This window comes from Nicotiana tabacum, chromosome 13, assembly GCF_000715075.1.
Source record: "Nicotiana tabacum cultivar K326 chromosome 13, ASM71507v2, whole genome shotgun sequence".
In the NCBI taxonomy this organism is placed as follows: Eukaryota; Viridiplantae; Streptophyta; class Magnoliopsida; order Solanales; family Solanaceae; genus Nicotiana; species Nicotiana tabacum.
The window spans coordinates 11,742,444-11,767,944 of record NC_134092.1 but is presented as its reverse complement, the minus strand read 5'-3'; the positions used below and the strand labels follow the sequence as shown (position 1 = coordinate 11,767,944).

General features: G+C 39.3%; 1 protein-coding gene across 1 annotated transcript; it reads left to right on the top strand.

The window, feature by feature from the left end:
- The first annotated feature begins 4,335 nt into the window (after nucleotides 1-4,335).
- LOC107806186 (metacaspase-1-like) lies at nucleotides 4,336-13,659 on the top strand. Its single transcript, XM_016630301.2, has 7 exons — nucleotides 4,336-4,430; nucleotides 8,920-8,971; nucleotides 9,668-10,118; nucleotides 11,817-12,147; nucleotides 12,740-12,860; nucleotides 12,969-13,175; nucleotides 13,272-13,659. Exons 1-7 carry the CDS (start codon nucleotides 4,336-4,338, stop codon nucleotides 13,329-13,331), a joined length of 1,317 nt encoding a protein of 438 aa, XP_016485787.2. The 3' UTR covers nucleotides 13,332-13,659.
- The last annotated feature ends 11,842 nt before the right edge of the window (nucleotides 13,660-25,501 follow it).

Sequence of the window (25,501 nt, the reverse complement as noted above, 5' to 3'; positions counted from 1 at the left end):
ATAAATTGAGCTTTACCGGGTGCCCATGGTAGGGGACCGACGATGTCCATTCCCTATTTCGTAAAGGGCCTTGGGTACAAGACCGAGTGGAGTATCTCTCCCGGTTGATGGATCATCGGTGTGTGCCTCTGGCAGTCGTCGCATTTTCGTACAATGTCCTTCGCATCCTTCTCTATTTCGGTCCAATAATAGTCGGCCCTGATTAATTTCCGAACCAGAGATTCTACCCACGAATGGTTTTCGCAAGTGCCTTCGTGAACTTCTCTTAAGGCGTACTCGGTATCTCCCGGCCCCAAGTATCTAGATAACAGGCCGTTGAATGTTCTTCTAAACAATGTCCCTTCGACCAAGCTGAATCTGGCAGCCTTGGTACGCAAGGCCCTCGATTCTTTAGGATCTGAAGGCAGTCTCCTAGTTTTCAAGTAATCTATGTACTTGTTCCTCCAATCCCAAGTTAAACTCATTGAGTTTACTTCGACGTGGCCTTCTTCGACCACCGACTTCATGAGTTGTACGGCTGTTCCCAAACTGAATTCATCGTCACCAACTGATGACCCCAAGTTAGCCAGAGCATCAGCCTCGTTATTTTGATTTCGGGACACGTGTTGTAGGGTCCATTCCTTGAATTTTTACAACGTTACCTATAACTTGTCTAAATACCTTTGCATTTGTTCCTTTTTCACTTGGAACGTCTCATTGACTTGATTTACCACGATGAGGAAATCACACTTAGTTTCGACCGCCTCGGTGACCCCAAGGCGTTTAGCCAATTCGAGACCTGCAATCTTGGCCTCATACTCAATCTTATTGTTAATTAATTTCACAGTTCTAATAGATTGCCTAATTACACTCCCCATAGGTGGTTTCAATATGATACCGAGTTCGAACTCCTTTGCGTTCAATGCACCGTCCGTAAAAAGGGTCCAGATTCTTAAGGGAGTCCCTGAGGTTAACAATAACACCCTTTTGACATCGGGTATTAAAGTCGACGTAACGTCGGCCACGAAGTCTGCCAAAATTTGAGATTTGATAGCATTTCAGGGTCAATACTCGATATCGTACCCGCTGATTTCGACGACCCATTTGTCCAACCAGCCCGAGAGCTCTGATTTGTGCATGATGTTCCTCAATGGGTAAGATGTCACGATACATATGGGGTGACATTGAAAGTACGGTTTTAATTTTTAGGAGGCATTTATTAGAGCGAACGCCAATTTTTCCAGGTGAGGGAATCTTGTTTCGGCCTCGCCTAGAGTTATAAGACTCCACTTACCGCCACCTCGGATATCGCCAAGTAAAGGTATAACCGCTCGTCCGCCTTCAGAGTGTGGAGCAAGGGAGGACTCGAAAGTAACTGTTTGAGTTCTTCTAAATCTTGTTGGAATTCCGGGGTTTAGGAAAAGTTATTCTTCTTCAATAGTGAGAAGAACTTATGGCTTTCGTCTGAGGACCTCAATATGAACCGTCCCAGGGCGGCAATACACCCGGTTAGCCTCTGAACAACCTTGACGTTATCCACTACGGTGATGTTTTCTATGGCTTTGATTTTATTGGGATTGATCTAGGTCCCTCGATTGGATACCATAACCCGAGGAATTTTTTGGATCCGACCCCGCATGCGAACTTTTCCGGATCCGACCCCGAATGCGGACTTTTCTGGGTCCAGCTTCATATTGTATTTCTTCAATATGTCAAAGTTTTCCTGCAAATGTTTCAAATGGTCCTCTGCTCGCAGGGACTTGACTAACATGTACTAAACATAAACTTCCATTGATTTTCCTATATGTTCTTCGAAGATCCGGTTTACTAGGCGTTGACAGGTGGAGTTGGCGTTCTTTAACCCAAATGGCATTACGTTATAATAATAGGTGTCGAATTTAGTAATAAAGGAAGTCTTCTCTAGGCTGAAGCTGTTCACACTGACTGCTACTTGATTAACAACTACATGATCAAGTCCCTTCTCGAGAAGTCTCTCAATGAACTGATCAATGGGATAAAACCCAAGTTGACTTACCTGAGAGCCTTTGGATGCAAAATGTTTTGTTCTCGACAATAGCGATAAAGGGTCACATAACAAAGAAGATGAAGATGGAGAATTTACAAATGCTCCTGGTGAAGCTATAGATATTGCAAATTGAAAGACTGATTTGATGTGTCAAGTAAAGCAGAGCGATGAAAGAGATGCAGCAGAATCTACAAAAGGCACAGAGGAACCTGGTCCATCTATCACCTCGACTGTAACTGAACATAGGGTTTCTGATGTTGCATCAGGCACTCCTAATACAGAACAAAGAAGTGGAAGTCATAATTCTGTTGATGTCAATGATGTTTCAAATATGGAGGAACCTGGTTCTTCAAATTCTGAAGATTAAGTACTTCAAGGAGATGATGAAAAGATTCGAGATGGAGAATGCTAAGACCATTGATACACCTATTGCCACTACTACTCGTTTAGACATGGACGAACCTGCTTCTCCTGTCATTGAAACTATGTATAGGGGTATCATTGGATTTCTTCTGTACTTGACTGATAGCAAACCTGATATTATTTTTAGTGTTGGGTTGTGTTCTGTGTTTCCAATCAAGCCCAAAAGAATCTCACTTGAAGGCTACCAAAATAAGTTTGAGGTATCCTAAGGGAATGTAGGACCTGGTCCTTTTCTATCCTTCAGGAGATAATTTTGACTTGGTTCGATATGCTGATGCAATCATGTTGGATATCTGGTGAAGCAAAAGAGAACATCTGAAATACCATATTTTCTGAGGTCATGCTTGATCTCATAAGGTACAAAGAAACAAAACCATGTGGATCTTTCTACTATTGAAGCTGAATATGTGGATGTTGCCTCTTGTTGTGCTCAACTACTGTAGATCAAGCAATAACTAGAAGATTTGGGTGTGTCTACAGATTGTATGCCATTGTTGTGTGATAATACAAATGCTCTAAACATTGCAAAGAACCCAGTACAACACAAGGAGACAAATCACATTGATGTGCGATATTACCATTTAAAGGGCTATTTGTATGAAGGTTTGCAAGAAGGAGGATCAGGTAACCTATATCTTCACCAAATAACTGAGCAGAGAACACTTTGAAAGAGGTCGTCTAGAGTTGGGGTTGATCAAGCTCAACTAAGGACCTGGTCCCTTGATGATTGGCTATGTAAAGAAAGAAAGGTACATTGCTGAAAAGTGTTTTTCTGGTGGCATCTAACTCAATTCCATACCATTAAAGGTATACACACATAGCAGTTTCAGGAGAAAACAAATATGAGTGATATTGTATTTATAGGAGTTTTTGCTCAAAATTTTCAAAAATCGTCAAGGAACCCGGTTCCCGTGACTCATGTTAGTAGTCTATTCAATACTTATATGCCTTTTTAATCTGCTGAAGTGTCATGTCATTAATTTATTCCCGGCCTCTCTCCTAATTTTTGAAGTCCAAAATATTAAACTTTTTCTAAACTGACTCGTTGCCCCAAAAAATCACTTCCTTCTGTTACACCCAACCAAAACCGATTCTTTTCTTCAAAACCAAAATCAACCTTGTCTCAAAAAGAATCCTTCTCTCCAAATATGCCAGAAGTGAACCCAACTCTGTCACTTTCCAAAATCCTAACTCCATCTGAATCAAAACCCCAAGAATCTTTGGTAAATTTTGATGGGAGTTTAACTTAAAGGGAACAGGGTAGAGCTAATATTCTAGAGTGTGAGGCTGAAATTGTTGCTGGGTTTGTAGAAATCTTGAAGGATGGAGAAATTGGTGAATGTGCTAAAAAAGGAAAAACTGAATGAGGGAACTGATCCCTCAAGTCCTTCTCAGGATGTTAATTCTAATGATGATCTTTTTCTTTTTGAGTTCTGTGTTTAAATGAACTTCCGATCCAGTGAAAAGGATTGATGAAAAGTAGGCCGATTGATGTGACTTGTTGATGTGGTGATTGTGGAAGACAGAATGAAGTGGAAAAATTTTCACTTGTGAAAAAACAAATGGAGAAAGAAAGTTGGCTGAGAAAGATGCAGCAGATGATAAGGGTGAATAGATTGAGAAGAAGAAGAGGGAGATATGGCCGCTCAGGGAAGGAAAGGGTAGTGTGAGTGAGGAACATGGTTCCTTACATAAGCAAAAAGTTAACTTATCGGTTTTGGAGAGGTAGAAGACTCTGAAGTCTCAGAAAGTGCTGTTAGGGAGAGTGTTGACTCTAATATTGCTGAAAAATGGAGAAACTTCTTGACATTGTTGAGTTCCAAAACATAGAATCACCTATTTGTTCCTCCAAGTCCCAACGTTTATGAAGAAAAAATAAAAACTTCTATGTTGTATATGATACCCTGATGCTATATGTGCATGGAACTGAGTTTGCTCTTGATGAGGAGAAGCTTGGGGAGATTCTTGGTGATCTAGTTAATGGTTTAGCCTGCTCAGATAGGTAGAGAACCAGGTCCCCGTGGACCCTTGGCAGAATAGAATGCTAAGTTGAAGGGTGGGAATGAAAGATTGAGGAAATAGGTGGAGGACCTAAGAGAGCAAATGATTATTGATCAAAGGATTGTGAATGAACGAATGGACAAGCTCATCAAGGCCTTAGCCCCTTACTTTTCCTCCTGCCCAGTGATCCATGTCTTTCACTCCTTCCAAATTCCCTTGAATTCCTATCTTCTTTTGATCCTTATGTTTGATGACATTGGTACTTTAGTTGTTTAAATTGTCATATTATGTATTGTTGAAACTACTGCGCTTTTATTATAATTACTCTACTATGGGTAATCACTCTATTTTGTGCAATGATATTCACTTGTTGTTCTTGTTATTGTTTATGTTGTGTTGCCTAAGTGGCATGAGTTAATGTTGCTGAACTTCTTTTTTGTTGTGTTTCTTCTGTTATTCTTTTCAATGATGCCAAAAGGGGGAAGTTAGCAAGGGGAACATAATCGAATTGATATGTTGTATTGTACATGAAAGATAGCTCTTCTTCGCAGGGGGAACATTGCTGCTAACATGTTGATTATAGGTCTGATCCGCAGGGAAACATATGAGGAATCTGTTTCTCAAGGGGGACATTAATTTTGGGTTTGTCATCATCAAAAAGGGGGAAATTGATAAGTTATATTATTTTGTGTTTTGATGATTTGCCAAACAATCTTGAGGAACCAGTTGTGATCAGTTCCTTTGGTCTGGTTCTCATGGGGAATATGGCTGATTCGTAGGGGGAACAATATGGAGATCTGATTCTCAGGGGAATATTAATTCTAAGTTTGTCATCATCAAAAAGGGGAAAATTGATAGGTTACAAGTACTTTGGTCATAAGTACTTTACTTTTTATTTTGATGATCTAACAAACTTACCATCCAGAACCAGATAAGGAACCTGTTACACATTTACAAGACTTTAAGATCACAAAGTTCCAGGTTGGGATCCAGCGTGGGATATAACTCAACTCTTCAGAGGGTATTACAAAGTGGCTTGTAATAGGTGTGTTACAAGTTAGAGAGGGATACCAAAGTCTTTGTAATAAAGTTATTACAAAGTGGCTTGTAATAAAGTATTACAAGTTAGTGAGGGATTAAGAGGTTAATTTCTAGGTTGCATAGGTTTTAATCTGAAGTTTGCTCGGTTTAGTGGAGTTGAAATCCTACTAGGGTAGGTCGTGGTTTTTTATCCCTTGAGCAAGGAGTTTTTCACGTAAATATCGCGTGTTCTTTATTTACTACCGATTTACTATGGGTACAGATAGAGAACCTGGTTCCCTATACTGTTTGGTTTTATAGTCTGTTACTTACTGTGGGAACTGATAGAGAACCTGGTTCTCTATACAGTTTGGTGGACTCTTAGTTTCTATCCATTTGAATTCTTAACACGAACTCCCTCAGTATCTCGTTGTCCCTCTACTTAACCTTGAAAAGATCTGATTTCCTGGTCTCGACCTTGATAGCCCCGGCATGAGGCTTTACAAAAGCATCCACGAGCATAGCGAACGAATCAATGGAATTTGGGGGCAAGTTGTGGTACCATATCATCGCTCCATTTGACAGAGTTTCCCCGAACTTCTTTAATAACACTGACTCGATTTCACCGTCTTTCAAGTCGTTTCCTTTGATGGTGCGTGTGTAGGAGGTCACATGCTCCTTCGGATCCATGGTTCCATTATATTTTGGAATATCAGGCATACGAAACCTCTTCGGGATTGGATTCAGTGCCGCGGTCGGAGGAAAATGCTTTTGAACAAATGTTTTGGAGTCTCGGCCTTTTAATATGGGGGGGCGCTCCTTGGATTTGATCGACCCGGGAATTATATGTCTCCACCTTTTTGTCGCTTGACTCAATTTTATTTTCACTTGATTCCACCCGTTTCGTTATTGCTTCAAGCATTTTCATTACTTCGGGGCTGACACCGGACTCAGTTTCACCTGGCCTTTCGGTGATCTGCTCATTTCTTCGAGTGTTTTCCGGGGATGGTTCGGGCTCAACTCTACTGGGGCCGGTTTTGATTTTTCAGATGCGCTATCGCCGCATGTTGAGCCTGCAACATTTCGAAGATCAACCGTAGACTGACCCCGTCGCCTTCGCCTTTGGGCTCTCTTGAGCAGTTGGTCGGGCTCCTCCGCGAACACTGTTGTCGGGGTCGGTATGCAGGTTGGCGTTGATGGCTACCTGCGTGTTAGCATTGACTGGGACTCCGTTGGGATCACCAGGGGGCACCTTATTGCTAGGCACCAGATTGTTGTTTTCAACAGGATGGCCAGACTCCGCCTCAACGTTCAAGTGAGCAGACTAAGAATTTGACATTTTTAAACTGACCTGAAATTGAGACCTTAAAGAACAAGTGTAAAATAGAGTTTGTTATGGAGATTTGTATCAAACTACCACTATTATCCTTAGTCCCACGGTGGGCGCCAAATTGTTAACTCCTGAAACGGATAACAATTAAATTTGTACGCGATTTTAAGGATATGTGGATTGATTCAATACAAATAATAAAAAATGTTAGATAAATGAATTAAAGAAGAAATAAATAACCAAACCAGTTATGACATTGAGTCCGGGCTCGAATTTTAGCTTAACAATAGTTTTATCCTCGACCGGACCATCGACTCAAAACCAAATATAGATGAAGAATTTATGATTAAAATAAGAACCTTTCAATAACTAAAAAGCAGAGAAATAAATTTGTATAGCCTTGATATGCGTGTTACAATATCCCTATTGAATAAGAAATCTCCCATTTATATAGTAGGGGAGTTTTACCCCTAGTACGATTCTAAAAAGATAAAAATCCTCCTTGTACATCAATCATTGATACGCTACTGACATCGGGCGAGATCCGCGCCGTGATATCCGGTTGGGCGCCGATATTACGGCCTTCCGTTAGTCGTGTGTAATCATTTGTAGTGCTTTCCGTTATCTTGGAGGTCGTTCCGGGTTTGGGGTGTTGTCTTGTCAGGATCGGTGGCGAGCACCCCCATTCCAACCTCGATTCGAAGAATTCTCAAATTCAGTCTCTATATCATCCCTTCATACTTCTTATTTCGTTTGACTCACCGAGAACTTGGAGTGTGTGCTGACACCGAGTTTGCCCGTATACAATAAGACTTTCGGAATTGTCACGAATATGTTTGTATGTATATGCACATGTTTATTTTTCCTATCTTTCTTTCTAATTTTTCTTGTTCATATGAAAGTGCGGATGTACCGTTTTAGGTACAGATTCAATTAAATCTATAACTTTTGATGCAAAGTATAAATTTATATGTAAAACTTTATTAAAATTACTATAAATAGTAGACATGAACCCATAAAATTTGAATCCCGAATCACAAAGACGCCTTTGTACTTCTAAAGCAAGCGCTTAGGGAAATCATTCATTGAAATTTGAGAAAGAAAAATTTAAAGACAATATTTATGAAGGATATTTCGTTATAATTTCATCTCAAATTTGAGGGTCATAAAAAAATTGTGACAGAAGAATAACACCATCATAAAATCGTCACAAATTGATTAAAAAATAAAACCGTCACAAATCTATCAGAATTTTGTGACAGACATGTCTATCATAAAAATTCTGTCACATAATAGGTTTTTTTTTTTTTTTATTATTGTAGGAGGATTTTCTTTGTGCTCTATGGTCTCTTTTTTTCAGATTTCAACAAATGCTATTTAGGCCATAGAATAAATATCATATTCTGTTTAACTCGCACAAATATTGGGCGATAGATGAAATTTAAACGCATCTACCACCAATGTTCATATAAAAAAGGGTAACAATTTATCCGCATTAAGATCAAACCATATTAACTTACCACGATTAAGTAATTTAACGAGGTAAAAATATGTAACATTTAACCATGGTTTGGTGAAAGAAATTTATAGGCAAGCACATATCATGCTTCTATTGATGGGGTGCATTTATAAAATTACATTGGTGCGAATAAATGTTTACTAAAAGAAAGGTCTTGTGCGGTGTGCCTCAACTCTAATCATTTACTATAAAATTAGCCTTAGATAGGGGGAGCATATTTGTGGTCGTGTCTAAAATGGAATCCTGTTCTAGCCAGTTATTAAAAGCTTATATATTATAGTGGGTTCTAGGGGGCAATTTATGGCAAAATCTAGACTAATTACCACCATGAAAAAGAAACTCAAAGAAAAAAAAACGCACTTTAGAACAAGTTTCTTCTATTCTTTTCTAGACAAGAATTTTGTTACAAAGAGTAACTTTAAAATATTAATGTGTGCTTATTAGGGAAAAGCAAGCAACTTTACTTGATTCTCGTTGGAAAATGACTCATACTCATTGTATAACTAAGCTTTCCCTTGGATTTATATTTTACTATCAATTTATCCTCATAAAACTTTGTGGAGAATCTTTTCCATTTGATTTGTTTTTAATTTGTTGTCTTTAATTTTTAAACTGTTACAGGGAACTGTGGGAAGTCAACTTTGCTGCTGACACTGTTGCTAACATTAGAATTGTGAGTAAACTAGAGAGGTTTTTCACACAAATTATAGCTTTACCAAGGAAGGCTAAAGCTTCATTGAAAAATGACCAAAAGGGATATGTTCAGTTCAGAATCAAGACTAAGAAGGGTCATTTCATTTATAGTAGGGGTTTGAAATTGTGTTTGAACGTGTATTTCACTCGGGGAAAAAAAATACAATTTTGTAAGGAGAAATAAATCAAAAAGTGGCTTTTACCACTTTTTCAAACTTGGAAATCACCTTTAAAAAATCAAAAATTCATTCTAACATATAACCAAACAAGTTTTGATAAAATTAAAAAAAAAACTAAAAAAGGAAAATTCTGTATGGACAAACGAGTCCATAATAATAATAGAAGATTATCTTCAGAATTTTTTTTATTTTTTTTTACATTTTCTTATCCTTCCGTCAACATGTCGTTTCATTCATTTTACGTGTAATTTTCGAGACTAAGGTTTATTTCCTCTTCTGTATATTCTTCTAGGTTATTCTATAGTCTGATAAGGTCCCGCTAAACCCTATATTACCACAGGTCAGTATAGCCCGAGTGTTCGGCTTGAATAACTTAATGTAAAATTTGCTTTTGGGTGGGCATGCAGTTGTCAATAACTTAATGTAAAATTTGTATTCACTTGTCTTTGAGGTGCTTGTTTTAGAAATTACTATAAATAGAGGCTACTCCACAATAGGCTAAACCAGAGAACAGAGTAGTCAATCATCTCCTAAGTCCTTCCTACCAACACTCACTCCTTATTACTTTACTCCTTACAATCTTCAAGAAATTAAACCATAGGACTATATTATTAAACTATATTTATCAAATTTCATTCTTCTTTTCGTTAAAAATGGACTGTACTAACTGCCATACAACCTTACAAATCCCAAATGGTGCTCAATCCATTCGCTGTGCCGTCTGCCATGCAGTTAGTCGCATTGGCAGCCGGCTACAGCTACTAGCCAACAAGTACCATTATCCTCAACTCCTTTCGCCTTTTGGCCGAAAGAGAGCTGTGGTTATTGGTATTGCGTATAAAAATACTGACGATGAGCTCGTGGGTTGTATCAATGATGCCAAATGTATGAAGTACTTGCTTGTCAATCGATTCAATTTCCCTCAAGACTCCATTCTCATGCTCACTGGTAAAATATTCTTTCTCTCTACTTATTAAGTACTCCTTTCGTCCCAATTTGTTCGATGAAGTTCAGATCTCAAAAGTCAAATGAGTTTTCCTTTGAATGTAATCTATTTTATGTATTTTAAATTGTACCTTCATCGGATGTTTATGTAAGTGAATTTCACAACATTCCAAGAATATTGCATAGACTAAAAACACCATAATAAGAAGTTTAGAGGCGTACATGTTTTTGTCATGGTCCAATTTTGTGAGAACGAACAGGCTAGATCTTCCTCTTTCCTCGGGACCTAGCCATATATTTATAGGCTTAAAACCTTGACTTAATGGGCCCTCCCATCATGGGCTCATGGGCCCACAACAAAGCATACACTAATGTCAATCCCACGTTAGTATAAGTAGGCTGAAATTAAAAAATAGTCAGATTTATAAGTGGTCATTCAAAAATAGTTATAGTTTTAAAATTAATCGAAATTTAGCCATTTTTCATGTAAAGATAAATCTGAACGAAAACACTGTTCCAAATCCGAAAAATACTCCAACATAATATACTGGAATTTCAGTATAATATATCGGTCCAGCATAATATGCTGGAAGTTCATACACAGGTGCTCCAACCTCCAGTATATTATGCTGAAACTTTTCCCGTGTTGGAGTTCCAGCATAATATGCTGGAAGTTCATACACAGATGCTCCAACCTCCAGTATATTATGCTGAAACTTTCCCGTATTGGAGTTCCAACATAATATGCTGGAAGTTCATACACAGGTGCACCGAACTCCAGTATATTATGCTGGAACTTTCCATGTTGTACCAAAATAGTGGCTATTTTTCAATGACTTTGCAAACGCTGGCTATTTTTGAATGACCAGTCTGAAAACTGGCTAGCCCGTGCTATTTTTACGTATAAGAAGTGATTCAGGCCCAACAAGGAATCCAATAGTTAAGCAGGTGAAATTCAAAAATATCCAGATTTACAAGTGGTATTTGAAAAATAGCCACAGTTTTAAAAGTAATCGAAATTTAGCCACTTTTCATGTGAAAATAAATTGAACGAAAATACTATTCAAAATCCGGAAAATATTCCAGCATAATATACAGGAGTTCGAATTTTTTACATGTGAACTTCCAGCATAATATACTGGAGTTCTAGCATAATATACTAGAGTTCCAATATAATATACTAGAGTTTCAGCATAATATACTGGTCCAGCAGGAAAATCTATACAAAGATGCTCAAATCTCTAGTATATTATGTTGGAACTTTCCGTGTTGCAGCAAAATAATGGTTATTTTTCAATGATTTTGTAAATGTTGGCTATTTTTCAATTATCAGTCTGAAAACTGGGTAATCCGTGCTATTTTCACTAGTTAAGCGGCCTAAATCATATACACCAACTATATTTGTTTAGCCCGTTTTACAAAACTAATAATAAAGTTAATGTTAAGTCCACATATAGGATTATTTCCAACAATTTATGCCAAATCTTATACGCGTGATATGTGTTTTCACATAAACTTCTATCACTTAATTGCGATGGCACGCTGTTGTGTTTCTAAGTTATTGAAATTTAGATGCTTTTAAGTTTCAATAAGAAAGTATATTTTGGAATATAAGTTTTTATTCTCTAAGCTTTGTTATTTTTGGTATCTAAATGACCAGTCCTAACTTCAAATCTCCATTTCTTGGAAGTATATTTACAGAAGAAGAAAGAGATAAAAAGAGGATGCCAACTAAACATAATATAATAAAGGCAATGTCCTGGCTTATGCAAGGAGTTAAAGCAGGGGATTCTCTGGTATTTCATTTTTCTGGTCATGGTTCACAGCAAGAGAATGACACTGGAGATGAAATTGATGGTTACGACGAAACACTTTGCCCATTGGATTATGAAAAACAAGGAGAGATTGTTGATGATGAACTAAATGCAATACTCGTCAAACCTCTTCCTCCTGGTGCGAAGCTTCATGCCATAATAGATGCTTGTCACAGTGGCACTATGCTTGATTTGCCGTTCCTTTGTAGGACGGGCAGGTTTGTAAAACTACGAAACTTAATGCTCAAATGTCTTGTAGTATTTTGTTAGTTATTTGTGCTGATTTTCTTATCATATTTGATTTTCATATCTTAGGAAGAACCTAAAAGGGCAACATGTTTACTATAATAGGGTTTTTCTTTTCCTAGAAGGAAATTATAAATCTCTCAAATTTGGCTAGTCTTTTTTCTTGGAGGAAAAGGTTTGGACTTCTATAAATTGAGGATCCTTCCTTTTTTCATTCAGCAACATCCATAATGTAGTCCCAAAAGGTTTTGAGACTCTTGTTTAGGGAGAGAATTTGTGAGACAAGTGTTATACTGTCACTTGTGTTTGCATCTTTGTGAGGCTATTCTCTCGATATTTTGTACTCTCTTTTATATGGATTGTTCATGTCCGCCTGTGGACGTAGGTCAATTGACCGAACCACATTAAATATTTATCTCTTTTGGTATATTTCTCTTTTGTTGTCTGATTTAATGTCGTTCAAGGTATGATTTGCTACCTTCCACATGACACATGATTATTTCGATCCTAACATATTTAACTCTACCTTCGGTTAGTTGATATAAGAGAATTTTATGGATGCAGAACTGGACGATATGTATGGGAAGATCATCGTCCTCTATCAGGAGCATGGAAAGGAACAAATGGAGGAGAGGTTATATCCTTCAGTGGTTGCGATGATCATCAAAACTCTAAAGAAACAGAAGTAAAATTCTTCTTTTTTTTTTCATCTAATGTTTTGATCTTTCTTTCAAATAAATAGAGTTAATCAACCTAAGCAAAGCTAATTAAATGACTTATAATTGATAAACAGAATTTGTCCAAGGTTACTTCAACTGGTGCAATGACTTTTTCTTTCATACAAGCAATTGAACGCGGACAAGGAACAACATATGGAAGTATTCTAAATGCAATGAGAACTTCAATCCGCAGATCTGATAGTGATTTAGGAGGAAAAATTGTTACAACTCTTCTCACAATGCTAATAAATGGAGGAAGCCTTGGCAGTGGGGAAAGACAGGTAAAGAAATTGAATTTGTTCTTTCAAGTGTAAAGAGGATGAAGATTAAAATTAATCGATTGCTAGAAAATTTATACTTTTACCTTTTGGTTGCAGGAGCCCCAGTTAACTGCGAATGAGCCATTTGATGTGTACACCAAGCCGTTTTCGTTATAGTAATATCTTAAGCAACTCTGGTTTTAGTTTTTCATTCCTCAACTGAGTGTCTATTGAAACAACCTCTCTATTTTCACAAAGTAGGGATAAAGTCTGTGTATATACTGTCCTCCCTAGATCCCACTATGTGGGATTATACCGGATATGTTGTTGTTGTTAATTCTCGTTTTCACATAGTTTGGGTGCACAGATACTGAATGGCGTATAAATAAAAAGTATCTCTTTGCATTTTCAGGTTTAACATCTGTATTGCTAAATTTCCTTGATCTTATTACCTTTGTTGTTTTCTTTGTCCAGTTTCCCACATAATCAGGTATATAAATTTTCTTGGTATAACCTCCTGGAGAATAACCTTTGTTTCTTGTAAGTGGAAAGTTAGTAATACAAGAAAATAATTGTATGAAGGCATCTAAAGCTACTGTATTGACTCTTCTCAATTTAATGGACTCTTGAATCAAACAGAAGTATCCACTGCAGTATTGCAAAACCTACTTTAACTATAAACCGGAAAACCTATTTCTCATTACTGCAGTTTAGCATCCAGCTGATATGACAGCAAACAAGATATGCAAGAAGCTTAACGCAACATTTATTCAAAGTAGTGACTCAAAATAGGTTGACATACACAGGGGCGGAGGTAGCGTATTGTTTATGGTTTTGGACGAACCCGGTAACTTTGCTAAGACCCTGTTTTATTTTAAAAATCAATTAAATATGTATAAATATTTTATTGTGAACCCAGTAACCAAACGAGCTATGAGTTCGGTGGCAGTTTCAGAATTCACAAACTTCAAATCATGGCTCTGCCTTTGAACATACGCTTAAACAAGATAATATATGTCTCAGATCAGTTTATACAAAAGGCTGAAGATGATGGCATATCTACAGCAGTCAAATTAGTTAGAAAGATTTTATTTATGCTTATCTATGTAACAGTGTGTACGGGTAGAACCGAGCTCTATGCTTGATCGAGACATCTGGAACAATAGGTCAAGTCTCGACACCTACGTAAGAGATCGAAGTTACAGATGTAACTGAGCTCGATATCGAGGGTCGAAGTTCAAACAAGACCATCAGATTTGCCATCGAGTTTATCGGGGGCATGACCGACCCCGCTTCTAACGACCTCGAAGAAAAGCTTTGCCAACTCACACGACAAGTATCTGTGATTCTCACCATTGACCAATCATTATGGCGGAGATTACGGGATTAAGTCAAAAAGGGAGGCAACGGTCTACATAATTTCTTATAAAATAATGTCTTAAAGGTTTCATCTCCCCGTATATGTAAAGGAAATGGAGTAATTCATTAGGGACATTGTAACATACTTCAAAGAACAACATACTATCTTTTTCAGCTTTGTTCATATTGTTTTAGCTTCAATAATATTACGGCCCCAATAATATCTCTCCTAAATTCGAAGGAAGTTAATCCTACGAGAATTAAGTTATTCAATCTGCATGGTTTGTATTTTTTATTTATTTATTATTTCATATTAAACTTGATTTCTCACTTTGTATCAAACTAGATCATGTATCCTTATAACCGCGTATAAATTCAATTGTTATCCGATTTTTTGGGTAAATAATTTGACGTCCACCATGGGGATAAGGATAACAGTGGTTATTTGATACAAATCTTCATAACACACACTACTTTACACTTTTTCTTTGAAGTATCTTTGATTTCAGGCCAAAACATGACAAACTCTCCATTAGCACCACTACATATCGACAACGAAACCGGTCATCAAGGCGAGAATAACAATAACGTGCCCGCTAATGCGGGGCCACACGCTAATATCGTTGGAATTCAGACTATGGATCCAATTGATGTAACTTCACATGTGGCCATCGAAGCGAACTTGCGTAACGACCTTGAAAACAAGTCTGTGGTGGAGCCCGATCTGCAGCTTGAAACACACAAAACACTAAAGAAGACGGGATTAGCCTGTGCATGGTCTTCGAAATGCTGCAAGCTCTCAACAGGTAGTGATAGTGCAGTTGCAGAGCCAAACCCAAGCACCGAGTAGGGTTGAACCTGATCCCCTTCCCCCCCCCCCCCCCCCCCCAAGAAGTCACTCGTAGAATAGAACCGGTCGTGGTAAGTTCAAATGAACAAGAGTCGGGGATTAACCCCGAAATTATAAAAATGCTCAAAGAGTTGACAAAGCGGATAGAGTCAGGGGAAAAGAAGATCAAGCGAACGATAAAAAGGTTGAAACCTATAATTTTAGGGTAGATCAAATCCCAGGAGCACCACCGATATTGAAGGGACTGGATTCCAAGAAGTTTGTGCAAAAATCTTTTCCTCCAAGCTCGGCCCCAAAACCAATCCCCAAGAAATTTTGTATGCCCGAAATACCGATCCAAACGAATATGTAACCTCTTATACATGTGCCATCAAAGGGAACTACTTGGAAGACGACGAAACCGAGTCTATTTTGCTGAAAAGTTTGGGGAGACCCTGTCGAAGAGAGCCATAATATGGTATCACAACTTACCTGCTAATTTTATTGACTCATTTTATATGCTTGCAGACTCTTTCTAAAAGCACGTGACAGTTCCATCAAGGTCGTAACCTGGAAATCAGACCTTTTCAAAGCCAAACAAAAGGAGAACGAGATGCTCAGGGAGTTAGTGTCCGGTTTTTAAATGGAACGAATGGATCTGCCGATAGTCGCTGATGATTGGGTTGTTCAGGATTTCACCCAAGGACTCAACATTCGAATCTTGGTGGCTTCGCAACAGTTAAAGCAAAGCCTGATAGAATACCATGTCGTTACCTGGACCGATGTACATAATCGGTATCAATCAAAAATCAGAGTCGAAGATGTGATGATCCAAAATGTCATCTTTAAATCTAATAAATAATTCTATATTCTAAGACCTCTAAAAGCACTAATTATTATTCCTCGACTTGCGTGCGTAGTCCGCATAATATTTTGGAAAATTAAAATGTGAAATAGAACTTTAAAACTCAACTGAGTTGACTTTGGTCAACATTTTAAGCAAACGGACTCGTATCATTGTTTTGACAGTTCTGCTACGTCCATATCATGATTTGGGACTTGGGCGTATGCCCGGAATCGAATTCCGAGGTTCCTAACTTGAGATATGCAATTTTTATGAAAAAATAAAAGCTTGAAAACTTAATGAATTTTAAGAAATTACTGATGTTGGACTTATTGACACTAGGTCCGTATTTTGGTTTCGGAGCCCTGTATATGTCCGATATAATATTTATGACTTGCATGCTGAATTTGGTATGAAACGGAGTTGATTTGACGTGATTCGGACGTCCAGTTGTGAAAATATAATTTTAAAGTTTTCTTGTAAATTTCCTTTGAGTTGGTATTTGATTCGTAGTTCTAGGTGTTATTTTGCAATTTGATAGCGCGAGCAAGTTCGTATGATGTTTTAGGACTTGGGTGCATCTTTGGTTTGGAGCCACGAGGGCTCGGGTGAGTTTCGGATAGACTACGGGTTGATTTCGGACTTAGGAAATCTGGTTTTCTGTAGACTTCAGGCTTTTGGTGTGTTCTTCATCGTGTTCGCGAAGGCTCTCTCGTGAACGCGAAGAGCAAATTGGGGCTGGCACATTTTAGGCTTCGCGTTCGCGACATAGTGAATGCGTTCGCGAAGGGTTGAGGTGTGAAGCTTTGCGAACGAAGCCTTGCGTTAGCGAAGGAAAAGGGGCTGGCCAGGAAAATTACCTTCGCATTCACGAAGGGCATCTCGCGTTCGCGAAGGCCAAGCCAGGCAAGCTTCGCATTCGCGAAGTAGCCCTTGCATTCGCGAAGAGTAAAATTAGTCAGCAGGAATTTGTGCTTCGCGAACGCTAGGCATTGACTGCGTTCGGGAAGGGTAAAAGTTCCAGAAACAGAACTTAAGTTCTGAAAAATGGGATTCGTCCCATTTTCAACCCTTTTCCATTTTTGAGCTCGGGTAAGGCGATTTATTGGCGATTTTTATGTGAAAACATTGGGGTAAGTGTTCTATATCTTGTATTGATTATATTTCATGATTCCATACTCATTTACATCATGAATCCGTGAATTTAGGGAAGAAAAATCAGATGTTTATAAAATCTTCCAAAAATGAAAATTTAAGATTTGAAGGTCCGTTTGATATCGGAATTGGATAATTTTTGTATGGTTGGACTCGTATCGGAATGGGTGTTCGGATTTCGTAAGTATTTCTGAGATTTGAGACATGGGTCTCACTGTCGAATATTTAAATAAATTTCGGATTTTTATTCGAAACATTAGTAAATTCATATGAAATTAATTCCTATGATTCGTATTGAGTATATCGAATTGTTTGTGAATAGATTTGAAGATTTTGGAGACAAATTTAAAAGTAAAAGTTGTAGTCGAGTAATTGATTGGAATTTGCAAAGCGAGGTAAGTGTCGTGGTTAACCTTGACTTGAGGGAATAGAACCCTTAAACTATTTGTTATGTGAAATGCATGTGAACGACGTATAGGAGAGGTGACGAGTGTCTATACGTCGTCAAATTAATTGTTTGCATAATTACTTGAAAAATCATAGATCATTTTAAATCATGAATTAATTACTATAATAATTATTTCTCTCATATTCTTTGTCAAATACTAATCCTTGAATTTCTGCATTAATTGTTACATGCTATTTGAATTATGTGTCTTAATTGTTATTTGACATTTAGTATATTAAATATTAAACATCCTATTTTCTCCCTGATTTTCATAATAATTTGCTATTTGTCATTGTTTGTTTCATAATTATTGTATGCTTGTTGTCTTATAATTTTATATTAATTGTTGCATTTATTAAGGAAATTTCTTCTATAAGAATTGGTAAATGAATATATTGGAGGAGCGGGTTGCATGCCGCAACAGAATTGATTGAAATGGATATATTGGAGGATCGGGTTACACGCCGCAACAGACTTATTAAAAGAACATATTGAAGGATCGGGTTGCACGTCGCAACAGATTTAATAAAAGTTCATATTGGCGGATCGGGTTGCACGCCGCAACAGACTTATTAAAAGTTCATATTGGAGGATCGCGTTGCACGCCGCAATAGACTTATTAAAAGCCCATATTGGAGGATCGGGTTGCATGCCGCAATAGACTTATTAAAAGTCCATATTGGAGGATTGGGGTGCACGCCGCAACAAACTTATTTAAAAGTCGATATATATATATATATATATATATATATATATATTGTGGGATCGGGTTGCACGGCGCAACAGACTTGATTAAAATAAATATATTGGAGGAGCGGGTTGCGCGCCGCAATAGAATTGAATATGCAAATATTGTGAGAGCGGGTTGCACGCTGCAACGGAAATTGATGGAAATGATAATTGGTTATGACTGTTGAGTTGACTTCAATTATTATAAATGAGTTACCTGATTATTTCTATTATTTGTTGTTGTTACTATTATTGCATACAGGTTAATGTAAGTGAACCGCCTTAGCCTCATCACTACTTCATCGAGGTTAGGCTCAGCACTTACCAGTACATGGGATGGTTGTACTGATACTACACTCTGCACTTCTTGTGCAGATTTCGGAGTTGGTCCCAGCGGCGTACCATAGACTTGCTCAGATTTCAGCTACTCAGAGGAGACTTGAGGTATAACTGCACGGCGTCCGCAGTTCTGAAGTCCTCGTCTACTTTACTTTAGTTGTGTGTTTATTTCCAGACAGATTTATTTTATTCAGACCCTTATTTGTATTATTCTAGAAGCTCGTGCACTTGTGACACCTATTCTGGGATGGTATTTAGACACCGTTATTTTATGGATTATTCACTACATTTCAAACTTTACTTCCACATTTATTTCTTTGTTATTAATAAATTTAAAAATTATTTTAAAATGGCTAATATTATTTTAACGTTGGCTTGCCTAGCAAATGAAATGTTAGACGCCATCACGGTCCGTAGGTGGGAATTTCGGGTCGTAACAGTTGGTATCAGAGCACTAGGTTACATAGGTTTCATGAGTCACGAGCAAGCTTAGTAGAGTCTGAAGGATCGATACAGAAACGTCTGTACTTATCTCTCAGAGGCTTTGAAGTTTAGGAACAACATCACTTCTTTCTTATTTTATCGTACGAATTTATTCTATCATCGATGATTGAACCATTCTACTTTTATTCTCTCGCAGATGGTGAGAACACGTAATACATCTACCGATGGACAAGGACCAGAACCCCCGGTGGTAACTATGGCCAAGGGTAGAGGTCGAGGCAGAGGTCGAGGTAGAGTTCAATCCATAGCTCGAGCAGTTGCACCTGTTGTAGGACCTCAGGTGGACCTTCGGGAGGAGGTTCCAGTTCAGGATGTACCAGTTAGACCAGTTCAGGTCCAGGAAGGATTCATAGCTACTCCAGTGCTTCAGGACGCTCTAGTCCGTTTGGTGAGTCTTATGGATGGTGTGGCCCAGAATGGTATATTTCCAATGGCACCATCCGTTTCACAGGCTGGGGGAGGAGCACAAACTCCCACTACTTCCGCTCTTGAGCAGATAGCTCCCCAGAATCAGGCTCTAGCAGCCCCCGCCAGTTGGGGTAGTTCAGCCAGTTGTTGTGGCATAGAACGGTGATAGGCCTACCATGTCTTTCGAGGCTTTATTGAGACTGGATAAGTTTACTAAGCTCTTTCCAGTTCACTTCAATGGCACACCTTCTGAGGACCCACAGGATTATCTTGAACGCTGCCACGAGGTGCTGCGGAACATGGGTATAGTTGAGACCAATGGGGTTGATTTTGCTATATTTCAGATGACGGGTTCCGCCAAGAGGTGGTGGAGAGATTATAAATTGACCAGACCAGTTGGATCACCTGCACTTACCTGGGAGCAGTTCTCTCAACTATTTCTGGAAAAGTTCCTCCCTATCACACAAAGAGAGGAATTTCGCAAGTAATTTGAGCGTCTACAGCAAGGCAGTAAGATTATTACTCAGTATGAGTTCCATTTTATGGATTTGGCCCGTCATGCTCTCCTTTTACTACCTACAGAGGGGGAGAGAGAGAGGAGGAGGTTTATTGAGGGACTCACTCACCCTATCAAGCTTCAGATGGCCAAGGAGACCGGAAGTGAGATTGCTTTTCAGGTGGCTGCTAATGTCGTGAGGAGGATCGAGATGGTTCTTACACAGGAGAGAGGGCAGAGGTCTGATAAGAGGCCTCGTTAGTTCGGTGGTTTCAGTGGTGCCTCCTCTGGAGGCAGGGGTAATTTTAGTAGGGATCATCCTCCCAGACCGTTTCATTCAGCACTTCATGTATCTCACGGTGCTTCAGGGAGTCACGGTCCTATTATGCCTTACTATGGGCAGCCAACATTCAGTGCACATCCAGCTCCTATCAGTGCACCGCACTCCAGAGTTACTACAGCGGTTATCCATCCCATTTGGGTTAGCTTCAGCTTCAGCAGCCACGGCATCAGGATGGGTGTTATGAGTGTGGGAACATTGGTCACATCAGGAGGTAATGCCCTACATTGGCGAGTAACAAATCTCGACAGGATTCATGTGCCATCAAACTGGCACCGGTTGCTTCATCTCCTGCTCAGCCAGCTAGAGGTAGGAGTCAGGCGGTTAGAGGTGGAGGTCAGGACATTAGAGGTAGAGGTCAGACTGTTAAAGGTGGAGGCCAGCCAGTTAGAGGCCATCCTAGAGACGCAGTTCAGAGTGGTGGGGCTCAGCCCCAATTTTATGTTTTTCCAGCTAGGCTTGAGTCCGAGTCATCTGGTGTTGTGATCACAGGTATTATTTCAGTTTTCCAAAGAGATGCTTCAGTTCTATTTAATCCAAGAGATCCTTATTCCTTTGTGTCCTCCTATTTTTCTTCATATTTGGTTGAGCCTTGTGATTCTTTGAGTACTTCTGTGAGTGTATATACGCCGGTGAGAGATTCTGTTATATTAGATCATGTCTATCGTTGTTGTGTGGTTACTATTGGTAATCTTGAGACTAGTGTGGATCTTTTACTTCTTGATATGGCAGATTTTGATGTCATCTTGGGTATGGATTGGTTGTCCCCTTATCATGATATATTGGATTGGCATGCCAAGACAGTGACCCTAGCTATGCTGGGGTTACCTCACTTAGAATGGAAAGGAACTCCTGGTCACTCTGCCAGTAGATTTATTTATTATATGAAAGCTCGGCGTATGGTAGAGAAAGTGTGTCTAGCCTATTTGGCTTATATTCGCGATCCTAGTGCGGATGTTCCTTCTATGGACTCAGTACCAGTTGCTCATGAATTTCCAGAAGTATTTCCTGCAAATTTGCCGGGGATGCCACCCGACAAAGATATTGACTTCTGTATTGATTTGGCTCCGGGCACTCAGCTCATTTCTATTTCACTATACCGTATAGCCCCGCCAGGGTTGAAATAATTAAAAGAGCAGTTACAGGACTTGCTTGATCAGGAATTCATTAGACCCAGTGTCTCGCCCTGGGGTGCACCAGTATTATTTGTAAAGAAGAAATATGGTTCAATGCGAATGTGTATAGCTAATCGGCAGTTGAATAATGCAACTATCAAAAACAAATATTTGTTGCAAAGAATTGATGACTTATTTGATCAACTCGAGGGTGACAAGGTATTTTAAAAGATCAATTTGAGGTCTGGTTACCATCAGTTGAAGATTAGGGCATCTGATGTCCCTAAAACAGCTTTTCGGACTCGATATAGGCATTACGAATTCCTAGTGATGTCATTTGGGTTGACAAATGCCCCAGTAGCATTTATGGATTTGATGAATCGGGTGTTCAAGCCCTATTTGGATTCTTTTGTGGTTGTATTCATTGATGATATCTTGATTTACTCCATCAGTCGAGAGGAGCATGAGCAATATCTTCGGAGTGTGATTCATACTTTGAAGAATAATCAGTTATATGCCAAATTTTCAAAATGTGAGTTTTGGTTAGACTCAGTTGTCGGCAGAAGGCATAAAGGTGTATCCTAAGAAGATTGAGGTTGTTCAGAATTGGCCTAGACCTACTTCAGTTACAGAGATTTGGAGTTTTCTGGGTTTGGCACGTTATTATCATCGGTTCGTAGAAGGGTTTTCATCTATAGCAAGTTCATTGACCAGACTAATCTAGAAAGGTGTCCCATTCAGATGGTCAGACGAGTGTGAGTTGAGTTTTTAGAAGCTCAAGACCGCTTTGACTACGGCGCCAGTGTTGGTACAACCCACAGGTTCAGGATCGTATACTGTGTATTGTGATGCATCTAATATTGGGCTTGGTGCAGTATTAACGCAAGATGGAAAGGTGATTGCATATGCGTTGCGGCAGTTGAAAGTTCACGAGAAGAATTATCATGTTCATGACTTAGAATTGGCAGCCATTGTTCATGCGCTGAAGATTTGGAGGCATTACCTCTACGGTGTCTCGTGTGAGGTATTTACTGATCATCGTAGCCTTCAGTATCTGTTCAAACAAAAGGATCTTAATTTGAGGCAGAGAATATGGTTGGAGTTGTTGAAAGACTATGATATCACTATTTTGTATCACCCCGGAAAGGCCAATGTGGTGGCCGATGCTTTGAGTAGAAAGGTTGTGAGTATGGGCAGTCTTGCGTATATTCCGGTTGGTGAGAGTCCGTTAGCTTTAGATGTTCAGACTTTGGCTAATCAGTTCGTGAGGTTAGATGTTTCAGAACCCAGTCGGGTTCTGGCTTGCACAGTCGCTCGGTCTTCTTTATATGAGTGTATCAGAGAGAGGCAATATGATGATCCTCATTTACTTGTCCTTAAGGACACAGTGTGGCACAGTGATGCTAAACAGGTTGATGTGGAGGAAGATGGAGTTCTACAAATGCAGGGTTGATTTTGTGTGCCTAATATTGACGGGCTTCGTGAATTAATTCTTGAAGAGGCACACAGTTCCAGGTATTCTATTCATCCAGGTACCGCCAAAATGTATCAAGATTTGCGGCAACATTATTGGTGGAGGAGAATAAAAAGGATATAGTTTCATATGTAGCTCGGTGTCTGAATTGTCAGCAATTTAAGTACGACCATCAGAGACCTGGTGGTTTGCTTCAGAAGTTAGAAATTCCTGAGTGGAAATGGGAGCGTATCACTAGGGATTTTGTTGTTGGACTCCCACGGACTCAGAGAAAATTTGACGCAGTTTGGGTCATTGTAGACAGGATGACTAAGTTAGCACATTTTATTCCAGTGGCAATTACCTATTCTTCAGAGAGGTTAGCGAAAATTTATATTCGTGAGATTGTCCGCCTACACGGTGTGCCCGTGTCTATTATTTCAGATCAAGGTACGCAATTTACCTCACACTTCTGGAGGGCTGTACAGTGTGAATTAGGCACGCGGGTTGAGTTGAGTACAGCATTTCATCCACAGACAGACAGACAGTCAGAGCGCACTATTCAGATATTGGAAGATATGCTTCGCATTTGTGTTATAGACTTTGGAGGTTCTTGGTATCAATTCTTTCCACTTGCGGAATTTGCTTATAATAATAGCTACCAGTCGAGCAATCAGATGGCTCCATATGAGGCATTATACGGAAGGCGATGTCGTTCGCTCGTTGGCTAGTTTGAACTGGGAGAGGCTCGGTTGTTGGGTACAGATTTTGTACAGGATGCTTTGGATAAGGTCAAAGTTATTCAGGATCGACTTCGTGCAGCTCAGTCAGGGCAAAAGCGTTATGCCGGCCGTAAAGTTCTTGATATTGCATTCATGGTTGGAGAAAGAATATTACTCCGGGTTTCACCTATAGAATGTGTAATGAGGTTTGGAAAGAAGGGCAAGTTGAGCCCTAGATATATTGGACCCTTTGAAATTCTTGAAAGGGTGGGTGAAGTAGCCTACAGGTTTGCATTACCACCTAATTTATCATCGGTTCATACGGTGTTCCATGTGTCTATGCTCCGGAAATATCATGGTGATTTGTCCCATGTGTTAAATTTTAGCTTAGTCTAATTGGACAAATATTTGACTTATGAGGAGGAGTCGGTGGCTATTCTAGCCCGACAGGTCCGACAGTTGAGGTCTAAGAGTTATCTTTCAGTTTGAGTGCAGTGAAGAGGTCAGCCGGTAGAGGCATCTACCTGGGAGTCCGAGTTGGACATGCGGAGTAAATATCCGCTCCTTTTTCTCCAGCTCAGGTATTTTTTTCTAACTCCGTTCGAGGACGAACGTTTGTTTTAGAGGTGGAGAATGTGATGACCTAAAATGTCATCTTTAAATCTAACAAGTAATTATGTGTTCTAAGACCTCCAAAAACACTAATTATCATTCCTCCACTTGCATGCGCAGTTCGCACAATTTTTCGGAAAGTTTTTATGTGAAAAATGGATTAAAATGTGAAATAGAGATTTAAAACTTAACTGAGTAGATTTTGGTCAACATTTTGAGCAAACAGACTCGGATCAGTATTTTAACAGTTCCGGTAGGTCCGTATCGTGATTTGGGACTTAGGCGTATGCCCGGAATCGAATTCTGAGGTCCCTAACCCAAGATATGGAATTTTTATGAAACATTAAAAGCTTGAAAGCTTAATGATTTTTAAGAAATTACTGATGTTAGACTTATTGACACCGGGTCCATATTTTGGTTCCGGAGCCTGGTATAGGTCCACTATAATATTTATGATTTTTTCGCTGAATTTGGTGAGAAACGGAGTTGATTTGACGTGATTCGGACGTACGGTTGTGAAAATATAATTTTAAAGTTTTCTTGAAAATTTCCTTTAAGTTGGTATTCGATTCGGAGTTCTAGGTATTATTTTGGCGATTTAATCACGCGAGCAAGTTCGTACGATGTTTTAGGACTTGGGTGCATGTTTGGTTTGGAGCCCCGAGGGCTCGGGTGAGTTTCGGATAGGCTACGGGATGATTTCGAACTTAGGAAATCTAGTTTTCTGCAGACTTCAGGCTTCTGGTGTGTTCTTCATCGCGTTCACGAAGGTACTCTCGCGAACGCGAAGAGAAAATTGGGGCTAGCACATTTTGGGCTTCGCGTTCGCGACAGAGTGAACGTGTTCGCGAAGGGTTGAGGTGCGAAGCTTCGCGTTCGTGATCGAAGCCTCGCGTTCGCGAAGGGAAAGGGGCTGGCCAGGAAACTTGCATTCGAATTCGCGAAGGCCAAGTCAGGTAAGCTTCGCGTTTGTGAAGTAGCCCTCGCATTCGCG